Here is a 16,118-nt window from a genome sequence, read left to right as displayed (position 1 = left end):
AAAAAAAAAGTTAACATTTTGGTTTCGGACTCTATTTATCCCTCAGAAGTAATAGGTACTCCTTATAGAAAAAGAAAAAAAGAATTTTTGTTCATGCGATATAAAATCATGATATGATATCATAATATGAAATTACGAGATGAAATTAAAAATTTTATTTTGGACATGTCATATAGAACTTTCTTATTTTATATTCTCATAAACATAAAAATCTCAGAAGTTATAAACTATTAAAATAGCCGAAATTGATTATTCGATCTTACCGAATAAACAAAAATTTATAAGATCGCATAATAGATTATTACAAAGGTTTGTTCTCCCTTTGAGTAATTGTTTCATCTAATTTTAATTGATCAAACTTTAATTCAATAAAAATAAACTGAACACAATTCGTAGTTTACTGGTCTTTAATACAATCCTCCCACGTAATATGGATAATTTCCTCACGTTGAATTACATTCTCGATTATATGACCGAGAAGACGAATCAACATTATTAATGTGTCATTTGTTGATCGATATCGTTTGCAACTATATTTTCATGCTTATAAATCATAAATATTCCTTTTCTCCTTTGGTATTCTCACGAATAATTCTATAACATTGTATAAGCTATGCCAATGACACAATAGTTCATGTTGTTCCAATTGTGTGCAATTATACATTTTCCTAAACAAACCAATCTAATAGTTGTGAAATTTTTTATTTAGAGCGAGGTACAATCAACAATAATTGTAACAGATTTCACTCACATTTTAACACATGAAATTGTGGGCCCAATTTGTCCTTTAAATTTGCTAAAAAAACCAAAGGAGTGAGAATATAAATTTTGATTGAGAAGTTAAAAAGAAAATACGGGATTCACGCTATATTCTATTAAATATATTAATAAAATATTAAATAAATATGCATTTGGGGTTCACACTACATCTCTTTCATGTTTTGTTTCATTTTCTATCTTCTTACTAGTATCGATTTTGAAACTAATTTTATTACTACCTCATTTTTATTTTTGCTTACAATAAAAAAAATAAATTCTCTTACATATTTTTTCAATAAAAAAAATATATTATTTTTTAATATTATTTTATCACTAAATAAATGAATAAAATATTAAGATTCAAATTTAATATTTTAAAACCTAACTAATAAGACTAATTTGATAAAATAAACCTCTAATAAAGTGCAAGTAAATTTATATATAAATTAAATAGTGGAACACATATTAATAAATTGTATATTGTTGGCATATAAAATATGATTGTTACTACTACTACTATTATTATTATTATTAAAATTTTCTACGAAAATCCTTCTTTTTTTTCATTTATCGTATTTTAAATTAAATCATCTTTATATCTCGTATGTTTCTCAACTTCTAGTTTTAGGATCCATTCCAACATAAAAAAATTATCATTTTTCGTAATAATATTTTAGTTTATTTTTAAAATCAATGTTTGATCATTAAAATTTGAAATATAATTTATTATTATATTTAAAGTTATATTAAAAAACTTGAACATCTAATAATCTATTTTGAAATCCATTGTTCACTTATAAAATTGTATCTAAGTACTTTAAAAAAGGAACATTTTAAATATTCATTACAAAATATATAACCAACACAACTTCATCTTTAATGTCAACTCCATAAATTGTAACTAAAAATATATATTTTGAATTTATGATCAAATAATAATAATAATAATAATAATAATAATAATAATTTTTATGCCAATAATATATAATTTAATAGTATGTGTTCCACTATTTATTTTATATATAAATTCACTTGCCTTTTATTAGAGGCTTATTTTATTAAATTAGTTTTATTATTTATGTTTTAAAATATTATGTTTGAATATTGATATTTTATGCATTTATTTAGTGATGAAATAACATTTAAAATAAATTTTATTTTTTATTTGATAAAATATATAAGAGAAAAGAAAATTTTATTTTTATGATAAGCAAAGTGAAAATGAGATAGTAATAAAATTGATTTCAAAATAGATACTATGATTGAAAATCAAACAATAATGAAAGAGAAAAGTGAGGAAAGAGAAAAAAATGATTAAGGAAAAGTTGAATTGACATTGTGTAGGTCCGATATATCACATTAAAATTAATAAAAAAAATACCCTCATACAAATGTGAGTTGGTATACCTCATTCATAGTAAAAAATTTCAATAGTAGTATAAGCTGGTTGTACTCAAATAGTGTAAATAAATTTTATGCATAATAATAATTAATACGTAAATATGATTCTTAATTTGATGTCAATTGATAATTATGACCGTAATATTTGATTTGCACAAATAAACATTTTAACTTGTATAAACTTGAGCAAATGAACACATTGATCCTACGTGATAATTTTGTATCATGCTATATATAAGACAGATGTGTCTATTCTTTTAATTTTATTATAGTTCAAGTGCTGCCTATTAGTGTATATTCAAAGTTAGAGCTTGTGAATGCCAAATTAAAGATCATATTTATGTATTATGTCTAAGTTTTATGATTTTATGTCAACTAAATCAACACTAGCACGTTGTTATTTAATCTTAAATTACCATATCAAATTTATCAAACATAAAAATCTACATGGTAATATAATATATCAATTAAATTTAACGATGCAAAAAAGTTTAACAACGTAAAAACTTATATTAGTCAATATAGCATTAGGTAGTTGCTTCTAAATAAACTATGACATCTTCTTGATTGTGATAAGAAAAATATGAGAATGGCTAAACTTCAAATAATTTGTAACCCTTCTTGATCTGTAATTAGAGAAATATGTCAATGGCTATACTTTAAATAATTTGTAACTCTTAACTCGAGTTCTATAGTTAGGATTTGATAGTTTACAGAGATTTAAAATTTGTCATGAACCACTTATATAAGAATACATGTGAATTATTTTATAATAAAAACATATCTATTTCACATAATTAAGATAAATCCACCGTTTCCCCGTAGTTATTAAAGGACAATTTGTGCACTTTTGTATTACAGTCAAAATTAAAAAAACTTGTACCAGAAAAAGCATTTTCCAAATTTCCACCTACCACGCCCTCCATCGCTATTCCCACCTAAACAATAAATTTTTTTAATCTTATTATAACACTATGAAATGAAAGTCCCATAACCACCTAACCAGCCATCCACAAATCGTCGACGCCACAATTTTTCTCCTTCCCTCCGCCACACCAACTTTCATGGCGTCGTCTTTCTGCCCAAAACAGGCTTTATCTTTCACCAATTCGGCCCACCAACTCCACCAATCCAGAGCAATTCCACGTGACATACACGTTCGTTTCCCTGCTCCTGTCTCTTCACCTTCTTCCAGGTGTGGGCTGAAGTCGAAAACCACCACCCGATTGAAGGTGTTGGCAACTTCTGCCACGAAGGTGATGGATCAGTCGTCCAGTAAAGCGAGTTCACAGGCTCCTACAGTTGTTGAAGTGGATCTGGGTACTCGGAGCTACCCGATTTATATTGGGGCTGGACTTCTTGATCAACCTGACCTCCTACAAAGGTGACTTACTTGTGCTATCTACTGCTTGAATTTCATCAAATTGCTTAGATTATATTCACATGTGTTTGTTTGTAATAATGAAAGGAAAACTTTTGCGTTCTTTAGTATTAGTTTGACTGACAGAGAGAATAGAGCTACTTCTAATGGAATACTGGATGATGTTAAGTGAAATTAGGAACTTGGAAGTCTTTCCCTGAAAAGCCCGTGTGGGGAAAGAAGAACTCTTAGCATAATATACCCAGCGAACTGGAATAGAGTGCGGGATAGATTAGTTGATTGTTTCTAAAGGCAAAATGACATGTTTATATGACATTCTCAATTATCATTCTGGTGATATCCTAGGCAGTTTAGAGGGTAGACTTATATGTCTGCCTCAATTCAAATGTTTCGTTATATGCCCCATGTCTTATGCTTTTAGGTGTTAGCTCATCATTGTCAATATCTTTCAGTTTTCATAGGCTGTATAGAGGGAAGTTCTCGTTTGGTGGTAGTGGTTGAGTGTGTTGGACTTTCTATTTTTTGATAAGTGAAATATCCTTTCATTTGTTGATCTATACAAAAATAATTTCTTCACACTAAAGTATAAATTATAGAAACAGTGTTATTTAAGCTTTCTCTTGTTGCTTCGAAACATCTTCCCATTCATTTCATTTCATATAAACAAAAGGCATAGTGGACTAGTGTTCCATTATGCTTTCCCCAAAATCCTAGTCCTCCTACTTGCCGTAGCCTCCTACACTGTCTACGAATGCACTTCATTGATGTCGAACAAAGAGAATTACCGCTCAAAACTGTGAGGCCACTTTACAGTGTGACAGCAACTGATTACTTTCCTTTTCGTACTTCCTGGCACATGCCACACCAGCTTACAAATAAAGCAGGGAGAGAAGGGCGTACTCGTTGGGCAATGAGTTCAGTACCACCTAAAGTTTCTTCATTTTCTGTTCCTATAGTTTGGTTCCAGTGGAATTTTAGCTACGTCTTTATAGAGTGATCAAATTAGATGTATTTTCACAATATACTGATAGTGTTATCAAACTCATCAATATTTTTCCTGTAAACCTTTCATCACACTGTGCAAGTATGTTACAAAACGTGAGCAGAGATTGGTGAAGTTCACATTGGATGCTAGTCATAAAGGATGGGTTACCTATAAAAAAGGAAGTTATAAATGATGGGTTTGGATTGACTTATTAATAGTCTTCTTTGTTTGTTAAAGCGGGTAACAGAGTGTGCTCAAAGAAGTGTTATTTTTATGATGCATATAAAGATTAGTCGGTGAAGGCGCGTATGAATAAACATTAACAATATCTCCAGAAACCACCTCTATTTGTATCAATGATCTTCATGAAAACATAGTCCATTTCAAGCTGGTACAGTTTGAAAGTGAGTCACAATTAGTTAATCTGCCACTTTGCAAGATGAGATGTATTCAAATCAACTTAGTGACATCCAAACAGTATATCCTAGGATGTCTTTACATCAATAGGTTTTGTTTTCTGTAGCAAAAAATGACCAAGTATAAATGGACACAGAAAACAACAAAATAAAAAGACAATGAGGTACGAATGTTTACTGTTGCCAGTCATGGTGAGCCCCACTTTCCTGTGAAAGAGGGCCAAGCTAGTTGGGAGGACCAAGTAATTTTTGATTGTGCTCGTCCGGGTTGGTCAGCACTGATACAAGATATTTCTCTTCATGGTTATTGTTGCATTTGCTGATTTATGTGGATATTGAACTATAAGGTTTCAGAAAGAAATATTAACATCTTAGGGTCTTGGTTTCATTTTCTTGTTGGTTGGTTGTTTTTACTTGTTAAGAAACAAATTTGATCTATCATGATAACATTTTTGGCATAACTTGGAGTTGTTTCCAGTTTTATGTTAACTTATTTTATTTTGTGTGTGTGTCTGTTTGTCTTTATATTCGTTTGTGACTTCTTGTGAATTTCCATGTTTAATTTCCTGCCGTCTTATATGCAGACATATTCATGGGAAGAGAGTCCTTGTCGTTACTAACACTACAGTTGCCCCTCTATATCTTGATAAAACTATAAGCGCTTTGACAGATGGAAACCCTAATGTTACCGTAGAAAGTGTCATTTTGCCAGATGGTGAGCAATTTAAAAACATGGTAAGCAGCTTCGGGTTTTACGAATATGAGTTTCAAGAGAAATATTTCATCTTTAAGGTTTATGTGACGTTGTCAATATGCTATTTCAGGAAACTCTTATGAAAGTCTTTGATAAAGCCATCGAATCAAGGCTGGATCGTCGTTGTACATTTGTCGCTCTCGGTGGTGGAGTTATAGGTGACATGTGTGGATATGCCGCCGCTTCCTACCTTCGTGGAGTTAATTTTATTCAGATCCCCACCACTGTTATGGCACAGGTTCTATGAGTTTTCTCCTTTCTATAATAAATTACATGTGACTTGAAATGTACATTATCTTATCTAGTTTGATGAGTATAGATTCTTATATTTAGTGATACTAACTTTTGTATCATGTTCTTTGGCCAACTGTTTTTAGGTAGATTCTTCTGTTGGAGGCAAAACTGGAATAAACCATCCACTTGGTAAAAATATGATTGGAGCATTCTACCAGCCACAATGTGTGCTTATAGACACGGATACCCTGAATACTTTACCAAATAGAGAATTAGCATCTGGCCTCGCAGAAGTGATAAAATATGGACTCATTAGAGATGCTGAGTTTTTCGAGTGGCAAGAACAGAATATGCCATTATTATTAGCAAGGTAAACAATCATTTGTATGTCATTGAGTAGTTGAATTGCCAACTTTTAGTTTGTCCAGCTTCCATCTCTAGAAAGAGACTTACATAGGCACAAAATTCAATTTTTCTACAATCTTATATGACCCATTAAGAATGTAAGAATATCTTGATGAGAAATAAGGTATCCAAGTGGAGGAGTTATGTGTCCTCCGCACCCCCACCCATTTTTAGGAGTTTGTCAAGTCTTTTGACCTTTATATTGGGCTTCAATTTGAAGTATCATAACCTTTTATGGATAAGTTGTAACTGTCATTCTAAAGATCAAGCTGGTATCACAGGTATATATAGCAATGTTTGTATGACTCGAACTCGTATCATAACCTGAAGCTTTCATACTTGCTAAGATTAATGTTTCCTGGCTATCTGATGTGATTTCACATGTTACTGAAAGTGGTTATCCTTTTCCAGGGACCCCACTGCATTTACCTATGCTATCAAGCGTTCCTGTGAAAACAAAGCAGATGTTGTTTCTCAAGATGAGAAGGAAAGCGGAGTGAGGGCAACTTTGAACTTGGGTCATACCTTTGGTCATGTAAGCGTTAAACAGTTGTTGTGCATTCCTGTTGCTGATATTTTACATGAGCTCGATGACCATCTCATGCTGTCTCATCATTTAATAGTTTGTTTGCCTGTAAGACTGTAGTAGTTAAGAAGTTACCAGTTTCAAAAAAATAAAAACTGTCGTAGGTCAGGGAAACTAGATTGTCACTACAGCTTTATGCGAAGTTCATAAGTTTCTATTGTTGTTCTATTTCTCTTTATCTTAAAATTCTCAAGGGATTTGATGCTTGTCTGGAAGTCTCTACTTCCTTGTCTGAAAAAGAATGCTTTTTTGATGGTGTGACAGTCAAATTGCATCTTAAGAAAATATTGACTGTTACATAGCCTTGTTAAGGTCATTTCTGAGAGAATGTCCTCTCACTAGAATAGCTATTATTTGCAGGCAGTTGAAACTGGCGTTGGCTATGGGCAGTGGCTTCATGGAGAAGCAGTTGCTGCTGGCACGGTATAGGTTTCATACTTTCATCACCTCCTATCCAAGTGTTCTCTCCCCCCTACTGGACAGTTCTTCAGAGAAACGTGAAAGAAGAAAACATGAGAAAATGAAGAGGATAAATTCATATTTGTATACGTGATGCATAAACTAGGTATAATTTTTTTTCAGGTCATGGCTGTTGACATGTCACACCGTCTTGGTTGGATTGATGACTCACTGGTACAGCGGGTGCAGAAGATCTTACAACAGGCAAAGCTGCCGACTTCACCTCCTGAAACTATGACTGTGGAGATGTTCAAGTCTATCATGGCTGTAAGAGTCAATAGTTTTTTTAAGCTCCTAATAGCTAGAAGTCATTGTTTTAATCATTGATTGTGTTGTTTTTGGGTGTCAGGTTGATAAAAAAGTGGCAGATGGGAAACTAAGACTTATCCTTCTAAAAGGTTCACTTGGTAACTGTGTTTTTACCGGTGATTATGACCAGAAGGCCCTCGATGAAACACTCCGTGCATTTTCCAAATCTTAAGCAATTGGGGTTGTTACATAGAAGCAATTGTTCGACAAAAATACAAGTTTTATGATCTGCTAAAACCCTTAGTCCTATTCTGAAAAGGTTGGTCAAGGTTGTAGGCAGCTCTGTTAGCGCTTGGAGGTATGCTTATGCCCTCTGTGAAATACAAGATGCCTTTTTGCTAGTTCTTACCCTTTGGTTAGTGTAATATTTTCTTGAGCTTTCAAATATTTGTATACAGCATTTCTGTGTGTATTTTTCCGCTGTCAAATCTTCTTTATACTTGTAGCCTAACAGTGGAGCCCCATCATCTGCTAATAATATTCATAATGGATGAGTTGTCTCTTCAACTAATATACTTGTTGATGCATCTTCTATAACTGTTTATTCCCCAAATGTGATAAAACCACATGTACTTGTATGTTTGGTCAAAAATGTTTACTTATTGCTCATACAGCTAACACAGCTATTTATAGAGGAAAGGGGGTCAGTCAGCTGGACACATGGAAATAAAATTGTTTGTGCAGGAATTTGCTACTTGGCCACTTCGATTGACTTAACTTTTTTATTAAAAAAAAATTGTGAGGGGAAGGGGATATGGAAGATAAAAAAAATTGTGAGGGGAAGGGGATATGGAAGAGAGATTACCACTAAAAAATTAAACGTTCACCAACAAAGTGAGAGTTAAGATAACTACTATTAATATTCCTTCGTGAAAACTAATTGTTTACCAAGAAAGTGAGTTTAGATAACTACTATTAATATTCCTTTCAATTAATAACTCTATGTTGGGAATTCTTGTGAACCATTATGTACCCCCACTTTAAACAGCTGGAATTTAGCCACTAAATTAAGCAAACAAATCCACGAGAACATGGATGTAGTTGTTGCACCAAATTTTCATTCTAATATAGTTTGTACCTAACAAAAAACGATAAAACTTGTAGTATCAAATTTGTATATTATTGCGGTGGTCACACTCGTATTTAAAGCTCTGTCATTTTATAGTTTAAACTTTTAAAATATATAATATTACTTAATTTTCGATTTTCAATGGAAGAATGGCATGTGAGGAAAAAAAAATGAAAAAGAAAAGGGTAGGTGCACATCTTTCATTGAAATGCTACCCACTAAGCTCCAATTTGTAGCAGTACTATGATTAGGTAGCGCAAATCAATTTCATAATGTTTAAATGATTATTTGGAATTTCAGCTACTTTTACTTTGATACAAGGCACTAACTAGTTGGTGGGAATTAATTACAACACTCTCACCATTACTTTTGTTTTTAGAAAAGATATTGTGGGACCTTTCGCAATAAAAAGAAGAATTACCATTGAAAGAATATAGTGTAATGGATGAGGTTGAATCTAAAATATTAATAGATTTTGAATATAAATTATGTAATTTTTTTTTTAATAGAAAGTGTTATTTCATATAAGACTTTACCTGATGTAAAGTTAGATTCTAATACGATAAATTAGATGTTATTTTTTTAAAAAAAGGATCAAAAATTATATTTTCTCACAAAAATCATGATTTCTGTTTAAAGTGAGAGCGCGCCTTAATTTGAAAATTAAAAGAGGCCTTGGCAAGATTAGACACAAAGTATTTTGACTATTTTCTTTACTTACATAAAAGACTATTGAATTTAAATTATGTCCCTAGTATGTTGCTACAGTTATTTCAATACTTAGAATTGAAAATGACAATTTTATTATGTTCATAATTGATAAATATTTTCTCATTTATCATAGCAATGATAAGACAATATATAAATATATAATAGAAAAGACAGCCAGTAAATTTATATTTGATTATACGAAAATTCAATATTATAATAATGGTATAAAAATTATCTTTGCATATAATCAAGAGATGCTAAATCCACATTTAATTAACATATAAAGCTAAATTTAATGGTCGAGGCATTTAAAAAATAATTGAATTTGAATAAGGGAAAATAATAGCCACAAAAAGAAACATAATTGAATGAAAACTTCAACGGCATTATTTCCCGGCTAAAACAAAGGGTTACTTATAATACTGACTCAGAAAGGAAAAAAAATACAGAGATGAACACCCATTTATTTTCATCCTTTCTCTCTCTACCTCAAACTTTCTCTTTCTAGATCTGGGATCCCTAAATTTCTCCTCATTTTCTCTTTACCATTTCTCTATTCTCATTTTCATTCACCTTACTCCCTTTCCCCTCTTCTACAATTCTCTCTGAACTTTCCCTTTCGTAGAATTAGGGTTAGGGTTTCACCAAGAGAACCAAAGCGAACACCATTGGCATGTCTCGATTTTCTTCTCTGCTGGGTTTTCAAGCCATTCTGAAGAAACGACATTGAAAGGAATTGGAGAGGTTAAAAGAAACGGAAACAAGAAGCTCCAACATACCACATTTTAATCTCTTTTTTTGTTTGTTTTTAAATTTTTTCTGGGATCAGGTCTTCTCAAGAAGATCTGAAAAGAGGAGGGTTATTGTTGGTTTCTGTATAGCCGGGAAAAATGAGTGCTTCAAGGTTTATCAAATGTGTTACCGTCGGCGATGGTGCCGTTGGAAAGACGTGTCTCTTGATTTCTTACACCAGCAATACCTTCCCCACGGTTTGTATTTTTTTCTTTACTCAGTTTCTTCCCTTATGCATCTTTTTTAGTTTATGTGGTTCTTGATTAAATAATTGATTGATTTTCTGACGGTATTCATTGTAAAGAAATTGGTGCCTCTTGTTTCTTTTTTCAACTATTGAGTAATGGAATTGAAATGAGCCCAAGTGGAGCATTGGGAGTTAATCGTTGTTTGTTTATTTGCAAGGTTGTGGGGTTTTGTTCTTTTGTTGTTCAAGTTCTATATGGGGTATAAAGAAGGTATCGTGGAGAAATTTATAGGTTCACAAGTTTGTTTGCTTCAGACCACTTTTTAACCTATGCATAATTTATGTCTTATTATAAATTTATTAGGTGATAAAAATTGCATCTTCTTTGTTCTCTTGGAGAAAGTTTCTTAGTTCTCAAAATTTGTCTGCTTTGTGCCACCTTTTGTAATTATATGCTGAGTTATTCCATTATTGCAAAGTTATTACATGCCTTTTTTCAACCTATCTGTGATAATTTGTGCTATGTATGAGGAAACCAAGGATTATAATTCTCTCTTACGTTAAATTGATGATTTTTGGAACATTAAATTAATTTTCCTCTTTGGTTGGTGCCTATACTTCATTGTGGATTTGGAGAAAGTTGTGGTGTTATCATTTCGAGTATTTCATATGTTTGTTTACTGTGAGAAGGTTTTCGGTCATGTTCTTTAAGACTCGACATCAATTGTTTTCCTCTTGTTAATTGAAATGTTTGACAGGATTATGTGCCCACCGTGTTCGACAATTTCAGTGCAAATGTGGTCGTCAATGGGAGCACTGTCAACCTAGGGTTGTGGGATACTGCTGGTAACTATTTTAGACACCATTTTGTTTGCTCCTGAGCTTCTGATTTGATACATATATCTAATGTTAAAAGTTCTGTTCCCACATTTTATTGAGCCTGATGAGTTTTATATGGATTGCAGGACAGGAGGATTACAACAGGTTAAGACCTCTGAGTTACCGTGGAGCTGATGTTTTCATTTTGGCATTCTCTCTCATTAGTAAAGCCAGCTATGAAAACGTTGCCAAGAAGGTGAGCTTCTCATTCTGTTTCAATTGCATTGATGAGTTTTTTATTTCCTATACTAAGCTTGTTTTGTTTATATATTTACAGTGGATTCCTGAATTGAAGCATTATGCCCCCGGTGTTCCAATAGTGCTTGTTGGAACAAAACTAGGTGAGAATTCCGTTAAGCGTGATCTGATCTTATTTTGTTTCATATATCTGCGTATGATGATGATCAAATTGGTCTCTATAAGCTTTTTTCTTGGTTCTTCAATTCTGAGTGGTAAAAAGAACCAAGTCCGATAGAAATATAAGGATGTTTCAGCACATATGACCTAACTTGCTTGGTTGAGTGAACTTTGAAACCTATAGTTGTGTGAGCGTAAATAGAATGGAAATTAAATGTCTCATATAGCCCGATCCCAACCGATTTGGGATTAAGGTGTAGTTCATTGATTGATTGATTGATCTAAGTGGTTTTAGTAATTCATACAAAATTTATGGTAACTGCTGAAGAGAGAATAAAGAGAATGGCGGGCTTTCTATCTGGTATAGCTGGTGAATGGTTTGTGGGTAGTAGATGTGGTAATCTTTTTGCTTTTGCTCAATGTACTCATTTATGATTGAGTTGAAGGAATTAACTCCTCCCTATAGGTATCAATGCAATGCTTAATTGATATATAGGAATTAATCTCTCTTTTTAAAAGTTAAAGTTAAATCAAGGAGGAGCATGGCAGTTGAATTTGAATCTGAATGCAACCGCCACCTTGTGTGGAGTAGTGCAATCCCTGCTCACTATACTGGGCAAGCGTGAACTGGAAAGATATGACTTGTGTTGTGTGACTTGTGTCTAACTTGTGTTTCATTTGTTGTTATTTTGTTTCTCTTTTTATCTGCTGACGATTTTCAAGCATCTCAAAGCCTAATTATCCTACTTTCTACCTGTTTTGGATGCAGATCTTCGGGATGATAAGCAATTCTTCGTAGACCATCCTGGTGCTGTGCCAATTACCACTGCTCAGGTAAGGATCACTTACTCTTCCTCATTTTGATGCTTTGCTGGAATTTTTTTTACCTTGCTTTTTTTTCCCTATTATTTTGACTCAGCCCTGTTTCAATTTTTAGGGTGAAGAGCTGAGGAAAACAATTGGTGCACCTGCTTACATTGAATGTAGTTCAAAAACACAGCAGGTATGTTTTCTATGGCAGCATCTTATTTTTGTGCTGAAGTAACTTTTTAGATGCATCTTGGTAAGTGTGTGGTTGGAATGTCCTTGATGCAGAACGTGAAAGCAGTCTTTGATGCCGCTATCAAGGTCGTGCTCCAGCCACCCAAGCAGAAGAAAAAGAAGGGGAAGTCCCAAAAGGCATGTTCTATTTTGTGATCAACAGTAGGTCCAATGTTATTACTGGTCACACTTCTCCTTGTAACCTCTCTCTCGTATTCCTTTGTCATTTGTCTCGGAGGAAGTAGGAGGTCCATGTTGTATGTCTCATTTAAAATTACTAGTGATCTCTTGAATTGTCAGGTGGCTCGGTTTTCTGTGTAATGCTGTGTGATCTCTAATTGTTTAGTCACACAGCACCTTTGTCGTAGGCCACTGTATTGTGCCCTCTCTGTTCTGATTTGCTTTATATGTATTTTAATGACCTAATGATCCAATTAGAAAAAAAAAGAGGAAATTTTCCCGGCAATGTTGACATCATATTTCTCTGAACATATTAAACATTTCTTTTTAGATATTGCATTCAAATATATTACTACCTTCTTTCAAGTATCATTCTGCTCTTGCTTCTACGTAAATTTTTCAGTTTCTTCCTTAAGTTCTTATTGTAAATGGTACGAGAAAGGGAAAAAAGATCGTTTGCTATGTTATGTATGGCCGTGTGCCTAAAGGCATATCGGTTGAAGTAGATTCTGTTTATTTTCTTGGCCTGATCATGAAGCTACCTTTCTGCCTTTCATTTGATTTCTATTTTTCTATGTTAGAAGGGAAAAGGAATATAAGTTTGTGAAGTTGTAAAAATCTTAAAGGACAGAATTAATTCGAGGTGATCCACTACTTGCATAATATGGTCGTGGACAACAAATACGTTAGTTGACCAAGATCCTATGATATTGTCATTACATAATTTAAATGAAATAGGGAATGTTGACTCTACAAACATGGCAACTTGATTGCCAGATACCAAATTATACAGTTTGATTAGATTCTTCTTAGCTGGCGAGGTACAATTCCTATTTTAATCGAGAATAAAATGTGTCGATCCTGTGACTTAGTAGTAGTAATATTTGGATTACGAGATTCTGCTAATATATGATAAAGAATATAACTTGTTTAGGTATTGGCAGCGTAAAAAACTGCTACACACATATAAATCTCGTAAAGTAATTACAAGTGATTTTTCTACGTCCATTTATATAGTGCAAATCATATATATAGTGGAATATATGGGTGCTGTAATCCTGTAACTTGTAATGGTGCCAAATGATAAAGCTAAAGTTGTTTGATTCAGGCACTTGTATGGTCTTTTTTTTTTTTTATTCAAATTAGGCAAATGGTACAGAAAGGTGGGGATGAAAGGTGTATATTCACTCAAAAAAATGGAGTGAAATTCTGTAGCCTCACAATATTTGAATAACTTATAGCGTCCATTAAATAAAATTATGCCTCCCCCACCCACTCCCTTTCTAAAAACAATATCAATTAAAATCTCTTATCTAGAGTATATTTTATATAACGATTTTAAGCATCCAATCAACAATAAGCGGACAAAATCTTGTAAATATCCATCAATAACTTGGACGGAGTGATTTCATGTGTTGTTTACAGGCTATTATATAGTGAGAGTTTATCCAGTTTTCAGTGAGAATGCTCTTTGTGGCAGCGATTTTAGGTTTTCTTCGGATTCCAAAAAAAAAAACAGACATAATTAAATTTGATTTTTTTCACTTAAAGTTTTCTTGATTTGAAAACAATATAAAAATCTAGGTTAAAAATTAGTGGGCACGGAGTATTTCTTGAGAAATGGATGACTAAATAGGAATATATATTATATACAATAATGATGCAAAATGAGGAAAGTGGAAACTAGCAAGGAAAATTTAAATTGTTTTGAAATTGGATTTCGTCTGTTTGGAAAACCTAATAAAGTTATGCTGAAGAATAATCTTTTTGTGTTTTTTCACTAGGCTAAAAATCATCTATTCTTCTTTTTTAAAGTTGTAGAGTAGACTGTTTTCTGCTACAGAATCTAATACCACAATGTCAATGTTTGTGACCACTTAACAAAGTTCTTTTTCTTCTCTTAGCTTCCCTTTCTTTATATGTACCCTTCCATTTCACCACTTATTGAGGATATCTATAACTCATAAAACCAACATCTTTTCTCTCCTTTAACTTTTAAAGTCCTCTCATTATTAATGGCATCAAGGAGAATTCAAAAGGAGCTAAAAGACTTGCAAAGAGACCCTCCCACTTCATGCAGTGCAGGTACACACCAATATTACAACTAGTAATTTGAGGAATTCTCCCAAATTTAAAGTAGAAGATCGTTTTGAAGATTTGTTATACTAATATTTTTCAGGTCCAGTAGCTCAGGATATGTTTCATTGGCAAGCAACTATTATTGGTCCAAATGATAGCCCTTATGCTGGTGGTGTTTTCCAAGTCACCATCCATTTTCCTCCTGATTACCCTTTCAAACCTCCCAAGGTATGTTTTCAATTGATCACTTTCCACAAAGGGACTGGTGATATTAAGTTTTCATAAACATTGACAGGTGGCTTTCAGGACCAGAGTTTTTCATCCAAATATAAACAATAATGGAAATATTTGTTTGGACATACTGAAGGATCAATGGAGTCCTGCCCTCACCATATCCAAGGTGCTACTGCTTTCTAGCTCTTCCTTTTCCTCAATGATTTACTATTTCATGAATCAAAAGGGTGAAATGTTCACTTTCTTTACAATAAAAAGTTGGAATACACATTAGTTAGTGTTTGGTTGCCGGCTAACATAAAAATAAAATCCAAGTCGCATAAAGGATAACTATAAGTAACTGTTCATATATAAACGGAACTAGTTACCTGAAAATAAGACCAGTAACTTGCAAAAACAATATAGTATAAACTTCTAAATTTGCTGTTGGTTTTGTGGATGCAGGTTTTGCTGTCCATATGTTCACTGCTAACAGATCCAAATCCAGATGATCCACTGGTTCCAGAAATTGCTCATATGTGCAAGACTGATAAAACCAAGTACGAGTCAATGGCTCGTAGTTGGACTCAAAAGTATGCCATGAACTGAGTCTCAACAAACACAAAATTATTGCTACAAGCAATGTATAATATGTTCAGGAGAACTTTTGCTCTATGAAAATGAGAATTCAGTGACGGTTGGATGTATTTATATTATCGGGATTCGTTTTAAATAAAAAGGGTGATTTTATTTTTTCTGTTATTCAACAAGAGAATTGTACTCAACTTGATGATGCATATAATCCTTTCCTTCAAGTCATATGTACATGATTGAGTTTGGAAGTAGGATTCTCTCACAAGAATTCCTTCTTAAATTAAAGTCTAAATAGTTGTTGAACTACACTGTTTCTTCTTTCTGCTT

The 16,118-nt window shown here is 32.9% G+C and overlaps 3 protein-coding genes across 3 annotated transcripts; all 3 read left to right on the top strand.

Moving 5' to 3' along the window:
* Positions 1 to 3,031: 3,031 nt before the first annotated feature.
* LOC107011021 (3-dehydroquinate synthase, chloroplastic) lies at positions 3,032 to 8,200 on the top strand. The gene is made up of 8 exons (XM_015210334.2): positions 3,032 to 3,544; positions 5,527 to 5,677; positions 5,767 to 5,934; positions 6,074 to 6,300; positions 6,747 to 6,870; positions 7,282 to 7,344; positions 7,504 to 7,647; positions 7,730 to 8,200. The coding sequence occupies exons 1-8, from the start codon at positions 3,225 to 3,227 to the stop codon at positions 7,859 to 7,861; spliced, it is 1,329 nt and encodes a 442-aa protein (XP_015065820.1). The 5' UTR covers positions 3,032 to 3,224; the 3' UTR covers positions 7,862 to 8,200.
* Positions 8,201 to 9,859: 1,659 nt separating this feature from the next.
* LOC107011022 (rac-like GTP-binding protein RHO1) lies at positions 9,860 to 13,216 on the top strand. The gene is made up of 7 exons (XM_015210335.2): positions 9,860 to 10,458; positions 11,207 to 11,294; positions 11,414 to 11,523; positions 11,605 to 11,668; positions 12,454 to 12,518; positions 12,622 to 12,687; positions 12,780 to 13,216. Exons 1-7 carry the CDS (start codon positions 10,360 to 10,362, stop codon positions 12,879 to 12,881), a joined length of 594 nt encoding a protein of 197 aa, XP_015065821.1. The 5' UTR covers positions 9,860 to 10,359; the 3' UTR covers positions 12,882 to 13,216.
* A 1,408-nt stretch (positions 13,217 to 14,624) lies between these two features.
* On the top strand, positions 14,625 to 16,097 carry LOC107011363 (ubiquitin-conjugating enzyme E2 10-like). Its single transcript, XM_015210830.2, has 4 exons — positions 14,625 to 14,990; positions 15,085 to 15,212; positions 15,280 to 15,384; positions 15,663 to 16,097. The coding sequence occupies exons 1-4, from the start codon at positions 14,921 to 14,923 to the stop codon at positions 15,804 to 15,806; spliced, it is 447 nt and encodes a 148-aa protein (XP_015066316.1). The 5' UTR covers positions 14,625 to 14,920; the 3' UTR covers positions 15,807 to 16,097.
* Positions 16,098 to 16,118: the final 21 nt, after the last annotated feature.

The sequence above is a fragment of the Solanum pennellii genome, chromosome 2 (genome assembly GCF_001406875.1).
Source record: "Solanum pennellii chromosome 2, SPENNV200".
Taxonomy (NCBI): domain Eukaryota; kingdom Viridiplantae; phylum Streptophyta; class Magnoliopsida; order Solanales; family Solanaceae; genus Solanum; species Solanum pennellii.
Note: the sequence above shows the minus strand (reverse complement) of the source record. Positions and strands in the feature narration are given on the sequence as shown.

What these genes read in the sequence shown, in the direction of transcription:
- LOC107011021 (XM_015210334.2), top strand. Translation starts at nt 3,225, where the DNA reads ATGGCGTCGTCTTTCTGCCCAAAACAGGCTTTATCTTTCACCAATTCG. An exon ending in CAACCTGACCTCCTACAAAG is followed by an intron (nt 3,545 to 5,526) that starts GTGACTTACTTG and finishes TCTTATATGCAG; the next exon opens with ACATATTCATGGGAAGAGAG. An exon ending in TGTTCAAGTCTATCATGGCT is followed by an intron (nt 7,648 to 7,729) that starts GTAAGAGTCAAT and finishes TTTGGGTGTCAG; the next exon opens with GTTGATAAAAAAGTGGCAGA.
- LOC107011022 (XM_015210335.2), top strand. Translation starts at nt 10,360, where the DNA reads ATGAGTGCTTCAAGGTTTATCAAATGTGTTACCGTCGGCGATGGTGCC. An exon ending in ATGAAAACGTTGCCAAGAAG is followed by an intron (nt 11,524 to 11,604) that starts GTGAGCTTCTCA and finishes ATATATTTACAG; the next exon opens with TGGATTCCTGAATTGAAGCA. An exon ending in GCTTGTTGGAACAAAACTAG is followed by an intron (nt 11,669 to 12,453) that starts GTGAGAATTCCG and finishes TTTTGGATGCAG; the next exon opens with ATCTTCGGGATGATAAGCAA.
- LOC107011363 (XM_015210830.2), top strand. Translation starts at nt 14,921, where the DNA reads ATGGCATCAAGGAGAATTCAAAAGGAGCTAAAAGACTTGCAAAGAGAC. An exon ending in ACCCTTTCAAACCTCCCAAG is followed by an intron (nt 15,213 to 15,279) that starts GTATGTTTTCAA and finishes AAACATTGACAG; the next exon opens with GTGGCTTTCAGGACCAGAGT. An exon ending in CTGCCCTCACCATATCCAAG is followed by an intron (nt 15,385 to 15,662) that starts GTGCTACTGCTT and finishes TTGTGGATGCAG; the next exon opens with GTTTTGCTGTCCATATGTTC.